At 42.6% G+C, this 7,315-nt stretch overlaps 1 protein-coding gene across 2 annotated transcripts; it reads left to right on the forward strand.

Annotated features, from left to right (window-relative positions):
• The first annotated feature begins 32 nt into the window (after positions 1-32).
• Positions 33-7,208, forward strand: LOC117967781 (transmembrane protein 179B-like). 2 transcript variants are annotated; one of them, XM_034915164.2, is made up of 5 exons: positions 33-150; positions 3,305-3,498; positions 4,221-4,355; positions 5,390-5,468; positions 5,976-7,208. In XM_034915164.2, exons 1-5 carry the CDS (start codon positions 58-60, stop codon positions 6,270-6,272), a joined length of 798 nt encoding a protein of 265 aa, XP_034771055.2. In that variant the 5' UTR covers positions 33-57; the 3' UTR covers positions 6,273-7,208. The 2 variants fall into 2 exon arrangements, with proteins under 2 accessions (XP_034771055.2, XP_058868015.1); XM_059012032.1 differs by lacking the exon at positions 33-150 and adding an exon at positions 169-1,418.
• Positions 7,209-7,315: the final 107 nt, after the last annotated feature.

A 7,315-nucleotide genomic window follows, 5' to 3' on the forward strand; every position in this document is an offset into this window, starting at 1 on the left:
TGAATCATAAACCGCAGGATCCAGCTGCGACGGCGTCTCTCCCGACTTCTGTTTAAAATGGCGCAGCTTCTGGTGGTTGCGGAACTGGTGGTGCACGCTGCGTGTTTTTTCTGCGGGATTATCACCGCGTCTTCGGTAAAGATAACGGAGGTGAGTCGGTAACTGGACGGCGACTCTCAGGAGCTGCGGTTTTATGAAGTTATTGCGAGACGTGTTGCCCTGTCTGTGTAGGCCTATGTGTGCCGGACTTTACGTTCAAAAAACTTTTCTGTGCTTGAAATTTGGGCTTCATAACCAGGCACTTCGGGTGTTATAATAATAATAATAATAATAATAATAATAATAATAATAATAATAACTTTTGCATGTACAGTATTTTTAGACTTGTTAAAGCCTTCTATAAAACGTGGGTATAGTGACGTGTTTGGGTTTTTGAAGCAGCTCTAGGTCAATTTGTATTTTTCTATTTTAATAGATACATTAAAAAATATATGATGAGGGTTTTTTTTATTAATATATGATGGTTTGTGTTATTATGTGACGTTATTGTTTATTTCTTAGCAGACGCCCTTATCCAGGGCGACTTACAATTGTTACAAGACATCACATTATTTTTACATACAATTACCCATTTATACAGTTGGGTGTTTTTACTGGTGCAATCTAGGTAAAGTAACTTGCTCAAGGGTACAGCAGCATCAACCACCTGGGATTGAACCCATGACCCTCCGGTCAAGAGTCCTGACCACTAGTTCTGAAACTGGATTTTGATCTGCGGCAGCGGCGCAGTCAGCCACACCCAGTGCACATAGTTGTGTAAACGTTCAGGTAGGGTACTCGGCTCGCTCTGTTCCGAGTCGTGGTTATAACCCCACCCTTCTGCTTGTTTGCTATCAGCTGCTGCAGTTTCGGTTTTACTTCTGTTTCTTTTGATGACACTATGTAACACAATTTTTGTTCCTGGGTAGTAAGTGTTATTTCCTAATTGCTTATGCCTCAAAAGTATAGAAAATGGCTATTACTCCCCACAAACTTTGCTTTTGTGACCAGGACAGTGATATTTGGAAATTTACCTATTTCCAATGAGAAAACGGGCGAATTTGTGTCTTTTCGTTCACATAAAGTCAGAAAAAAACAACATATGAATCCAAATTAACATGTATTTATACTAAAGTAATACAAAAATGACTACAAAAGATTTAGAAGTGAGTAGTCTTTTTGGTTGGGGTAGTATGGGTTTCTCTCCTCAGCTCCACCTCTGAAATTGTCATCTGGATCTACAACGTCTTCCTCGCTCTCTGACTTGCTGCTCTCTTCTAAAGACGGCTGCTCTCTCTCCGGAGGAGTGGGTACGGGGAGCTCATGGCAGTGTGGCACCGGGGCGATGGATGAAGGAAGGTCCGGATACGTGATAGCAGGTGCATTCTTGCCAGTCCGACGTTTGGAAGGGTCCACCATGCAGAAGTAGCAGTTGCTTGAGTGGTCAGTGGGTTCCCGCCAAATTCTTGGGATAGCGAACTTCATGGTTCTCTTTTCCCCTCTGTACCATCCTACAAAAATACATTTATTTCACCCATGACTAATGTGTAAGAGATTCTCGCAACATTTTTCATATATGATGATTTTTTCAATAACATTGAAAATTGTAAAACATTTTAAAATTAAAAACTTTTACAATTTTAAAAATTTTAACAAATTTTATAACATAAAATTCCGAGCAACAATTGTCCATCTTATCTTCCAGAGTTTTTTTGCAGTGCTCGCAGGTGAAATGAGGTGCCCAGGGTTTGTCTTGATCCCCGACAGGCATGCTGAAATATGCCTTGTAGGCCTCACACATCTTAGCAGATGCTTCCACGAAGTACTTTTTTGCTGTTGTCTTGATAAATTGGCCGCAGACATAGCAAAATGCGTCTGCCGGATGCTTGCAGCCTCTTGATGCCATCTCAGAAAAATGCAGATATGTATCCACTTAGGCAGCTGGAACTAAACTGAACTGGTGGGCTTAAGGTCCCTGTATTTATACTACTATTTATATTACTGGAAAGTTCTATAAGTTACTCCAAGTTTACTCAGCACTGAATCTATCTGGAATGTTCTGGAAAATAGGTACATTTCAAAATATCACTGCCCTGGTCACAAAAGCAAAGTTTGTGGGGAATAATAGCCATTTTCTATACCTTTGAGGCATAAGCAATTTGGAAATAACACTTACTACCCAGGAACCAAAAAAAAAAATTGTTACACGGTGTGGTCAAATGGTTGCTGAATTATAACCAACCCCGTGTTTGATGCCAAGAACCAGGGATGGGCAAACGAGTCCATGAAACACACACAAAAAACACTTTAAAATTGAACTGGAAAATAGGTGGTCAGTTATGTGTTTTAAATAGAAAATAATAAATGCATAATGTAAAACACGTTGTCAAAAATTTATTTTTTAAAGACGACATACATGCATGGATACAGACATACATTGTGTTTTAAAATCATTTAAAATACATTTTAAAACACATGTCATAACATTTTTACATGTGCGAATGTTGCCGTGGTTTGTAGGATTTAAAAAAAAAAATTAATTAGTTGCGTAGTATGGAATTCGTTTCTGGTAAGGGACACCACTTATGCACAGCAGCTTCACTCTTTCCAGGTTTTATCACGAGCTTGATTCACCCCCGTGTGTGGGTAACAAGCTCGGGTAACTCGTGGTAAAACCAGGAATGGATCCAACTGCTAAGCAACGTGAGGCTTATTTCCATCTCTGAAACTGGACTTTGATCTGCGGCAGGGTCGCTGTCAGCCATACGTAGTGCACGTAATTGTGTAAACGTTGAAAGGTGGGGTACCCCGCTCCTTCTTCTCAGAGTCGTCGTTGTTTGTCGGCATCGCGTTGCTCTGAACAAATTATTATTTGACGCGATGCAGCCAGAAAGTAAAAGGAAACAATCGTCCGGAAAAAGCACAGCTGTCTACGGTTATGCGCTTTTTCTTCTCTGATACAGTAAATGCATAGTAAACTACATGCTGCCGGACTTCTGTAATAAAGGTTGGGTTAAGTTTCATTTCACTTGGAAAGCCTTAAAGCAGAGCTGCAGAGATGGAAGGCAAAGTGGGTCGCTGTCTCAGAGAAAAACCAGGAACGTGAATGTGTTATCAGCAGCTGATGCACGTGTCCAGGGATGGGAGAGAGGCTCCTGCTACAAAGCGGTTTGATCCGTTCCTGGCTTCGCCACTCTGCGGCGACGGGAGTCTTGTTTCCTGCCTGTGATGACTGGGTTCGTCTCGTGTTTTGTTCGCCTGGCAGGTGGAGTTCGGCGGGCGCTGCATGCTGTACGGGAGCGTCGGCTACAACGCGACTTCCGAGGAGTTCTCCGTTTCCTCTTCCAGCAACGCCTCTCTCTGCCTCTTCGTGTCTATCATCTCCGGCCTGATCTCCATCTACTGCTTCTTTGTGGTGCTGTACTGTATCTACGCCAGCTGTGTCGGTGGAGTCCAACGGTAATCACTGCATCCATCCATCTGTATTCAGAGTCTAACGATATATTCTCCTGTCACGATACCATGCGTGTCACAGTATGCAGGTCGCGATACAATATGCATCACGATACACGCGATGGTCCTGATTGGCTACTTGTTATTATTATTATTAGTTTATTTAGCAGACGCCTTTATCCAAGGCGACTTACAGAGACTAGGGTGTGTGAACTATGCATCAGCTGCAGAGTCACTTACAATTACGTCTCACCCGAAAGACGGAGCACAAGGAGGTTAAGTGACTTGCTCAGGGTCACGCACAGTGAGTGAGCTGGGGACCTCCTAGTTACAAGCTCTTTTCTTTAACCACTGGACCTCTTGCATGATAAGTAAGGTTGTATTTTTTTTCCCTTGAAATGCACCCACTGCTGTGTAATATGTAGATCCCCGTGCAAATTTCCATTTCTGTAAATATCATTTTTCTTCAAAATAAATGCAGCAACGTTTGCCTTAGTGACGCACTACCTCTTAACCAAATCCAGGTTCCTAAACGCAGTTAATAAGAGACTTGTTTCCATCATGGCTACATGTGCCCCAGGATTGCATTCCAGGTCATGCATCCCTATACAGTTACACCTCAGCGGGAGGGAAAGTGTAATAAGACTGTGGTCCGGGTTGTGATTTTGGTGGCAGATCCCTGCTGTCCGTGTTTGCGAGTGTCTCTCAGTCTCTGTCTCTCTCCTCAGGGGCTCAGTGGGGGTGACATTGTCTCTGGCCCTCGCTGCCAGTTTCCTGTTTTTCCTGCTTATCTCCGGCTGCATCCTGAATATCGGACTAAACAGTCTCTGTCAATCCATCACTACGGCCAAGGATTTAAAAAGGTGAGAGAGCAGGACAGGCATAGAAACCCAAACTTACCCAGGGGGGTCAAACTCAGGTCCTGGAGGGCCGCAGTGTCTTCTGGCGTTCGTTCTACCCCCAACTCTCAATTACTTAACTGCTCTAATTATTTGATTAATTAAACACATTCAATTTAGACTTCAGTCCAATGTTTCAACCTGCCTGATGATGTCAACCAGGATAGAGTTCCACAAACGAGGAGCACAGCAGCGAAAAAGCTGCGTCTCCAGTTGATTTAAGAGGATTTTCTAGAACACTGAAGAGTTCTGCATTTTCTGATCTCAAAGGACGACTAGGAATATTCAGAGTTAGTAGTTCTTGGAGAAAATATAGCCCTGATCCATGAAGGAGCTTATAAGTTATTAAAGCAACTTTCAATTGGGTAACTCACTGGTGACCCATGCAAGGACCTGAGCACCGCAGTAATCTGCTGAGAAAGCAGCCTGGCAGCTGCCTTCTGGACAAGCTGAAGCCTTCTGAGTTTAGTGACGGGTGTACCAACAAACAAGGAATTACAATAACCAGGACGGGAGGTTATGAATGCATATCTGCATCTCTGCATCCCTCGTATCCAGCACAGACTTCAATTTGGCATCATTTCTCAAATGATTACAGAATCAAGATGGAAATCAAAGAACGTCCATCTTAATAACCCTAACTGCTCTAGAACTACTAAGCACTCAATAGTGCTGGAGTTAGAAATGCTCAAATAAATGTTATCACTTCAATGAGGTGAGCCACTGAAAGCAGGACTAAGGGATAGGATTCAGGGTTAGAAACTCACCCATAACTAATACGCAATCAACACAGCGATGGGAATGAGACTCCTATTGCTTAGCAGTTTCACCCATTCCTTGTTTTACTACAAGCTTGGTTAGCCAAAGTGTTTATGTAACAAGCTCAGGTGTGTCTTATTAAACCCACAGTAAAACCAGGAATGGATCAAACTGCTATGCAATGGGAGTCTTATTCCCATCCCTGAGTTGCCTCTCATTCTCCTGCCTGTTTATTCCAGCTGTCAGGATGCTCAGTCGAAGAACTGGAGCGAACCTTACAAAGCATATCAGTTCTACACCAGCCTCCACAACGCAGAGGTAATTCATTTTACTAAGTGTGATCAACATTGCCTTGCTATTCTATCAATAATCATTCAACTTTAAATTCAGAGCGCCTATCCCTGTAGATCATGAAATATTCCTTTTCCAAGTAATGTGTGTGATGTTAAAGGGGGTACCACTGTATCATTATTTTTTCAAATCTATCTGAATTGTAATAGTTAGGGCTGTAGTTTTGTTTTCCCTGGTGAAAAAAAGGCTTATTTGCATTCAATTCAATGGGCTGAGATTCGTTACAATGTGCATACAACTTTGGCCTTGGTGTAAATGATCAAATAGTAAAACATAAGAACAGTTTCGGAACGAGAAAAGGCCATTCAGCTCATCAAGGATCGTCCCTTATTAGCACCCCACCCTCCCCTACCGAGGGAGGGGGGGGGGGGGGTCTAATTTAAAGCAACAGTAGAAATGATGTGAAGTTTTTGCTGATCGGGTTTCCCATCTTTAAAGAGAGACTCTCCTAAACTAAACCCTGCTGTTCGCCAGGTCTCTGCCTGGGTGAATTTCTTCTTGTGGGTCGTGACTCTGATTCTGCTGATCGTCCAGAGAAAGCGAGGGGCGCAGTACACACAACTGAGTGGCGCTGGAGATTTCGAGAGGAGCACCGCCACACAACTGAGTGGCGCTGGAGATTTCGAGAGGAGCACCGCCACACAACTGAGTGGCGCTGGAGATTTCGAGAGGAGCATCGGTGTGACTGACCTCATCATCCCCAGGCTCCCGAGGCCCCGGAGATGGAGGAGAGGGGGGAGAGGGAGGAGATGGAGGAGATGGAGGAGATGAGGGGGAAGAGATGGAACCCGGACAGGGGTGTCGTTTCAGAAAAATCCTGGAGGGCAGACAAAATGTCAACATTGAAAATTCTCTGTCCCAAATAGCATCGTGAATGAGAAAAAACAGGCAGGAATTGAGGCAGTTTACAACGAGATGGCACATAAAAAAAAACTAGGCTACCTTTCCCAGTGCAGCAGGGCAGTGTGTCCCTCCTTCCTGACTTGTATCTATCATTGATTCATTCTGAATACTTCACAGCAGAATATGAGGCTTGTTCACGGGATTTAAAGCTGTGTTACAGTTAAGACACGGAGGATTTAAAACAGAATTGTAAATTTTGGCGAAATGCAAAAAAATGCCTAGACCCACAAAAACTCCAGAAGAATGTGCCTGTGACCTCGAGACAACAATTCTCATTCAAGTCTCTTAAAGAGTGGCCTGAACTATAGACTAGGATATCCTGGTTCACTTAGAAAATAAACTAATACAAAAAAAATGATTATGCGTTTGCACATACGGGGGCTTATTGCTGTGCTATAACCCCCCCAGCCCCCCAGCCCCCCCGATTAAAAACAATTTGAAAGAGTTTTCTGTAAACCGGAATGAAACCGCTGGCCTTCCATGAAGCACACAGGCAGAAGAATGAACCAGCAGTATGCTGAACCAAGTCTTTCTGTCAGGTCACGCTTGCTATGATAAGGATGACGGTTTCATACGCACAGCGCATGTCCACAAAAAAACCTGTGTATCTAAAAAAACATTTTTACAAAACGCCACACAAAACCCAGGAAGCACACTTCATTCACGCTGCATTGTATCAATCTTTCATTGATAAAAGGAAGGACACGGCGTGACATTTGAGGGCTTTTTAATGAAACGATACAAAAAGTTGTCCAACACTGCAATGGGCTGCCATAAATAATTAATAAAATCAAATAAAATTTGTATATCTTCTGTATATATATATATATATATATATATATATATATATATATATATATATATATAATATATATATATATATATATATATATAATATATATATATATATA

This window comes from Acipenser ruthenus, chromosome 43 (assembly GCF_902713425.1).
Source record: "Acipenser ruthenus chromosome 43, fAciRut3.2 maternal haplotype, whole genome shotgun sequence".
Lineage (NCBI taxonomy): Eukaryota > Metazoa > Chordata > Actinopteri > Acipenseriformes > Acipenseridae > Acipenser > Acipenser ruthenus.

What these genes read in the sequence shown, in the direction of transcription:
- LOC117967781 (XM_034915164.2), top strand. Translation starts at nt 58, where the DNA reads ATGGCGCAGCTTCTGGTGGTTGCGGAACTGGTGGTGCACGCTGCGTGT. An exon ending in CTTCGGTAAAGATAACGGAG is followed by an intron (nt 151 to 3,304) that starts GTGAGTCGGTAA and finishes TTCGCCTGGCAG; the next exon opens with GTGGAGTTCGGCGGGCGCTG. An exon ending in CCAGCCTCCACAACGCAGAG is followed by an intron (nt 5,469 to 5,975) that starts GTAATTCATTTT and finishes GCTGTTCGCCAG; the next exon opens with GTCTCTGCCTGGGTGAATTT.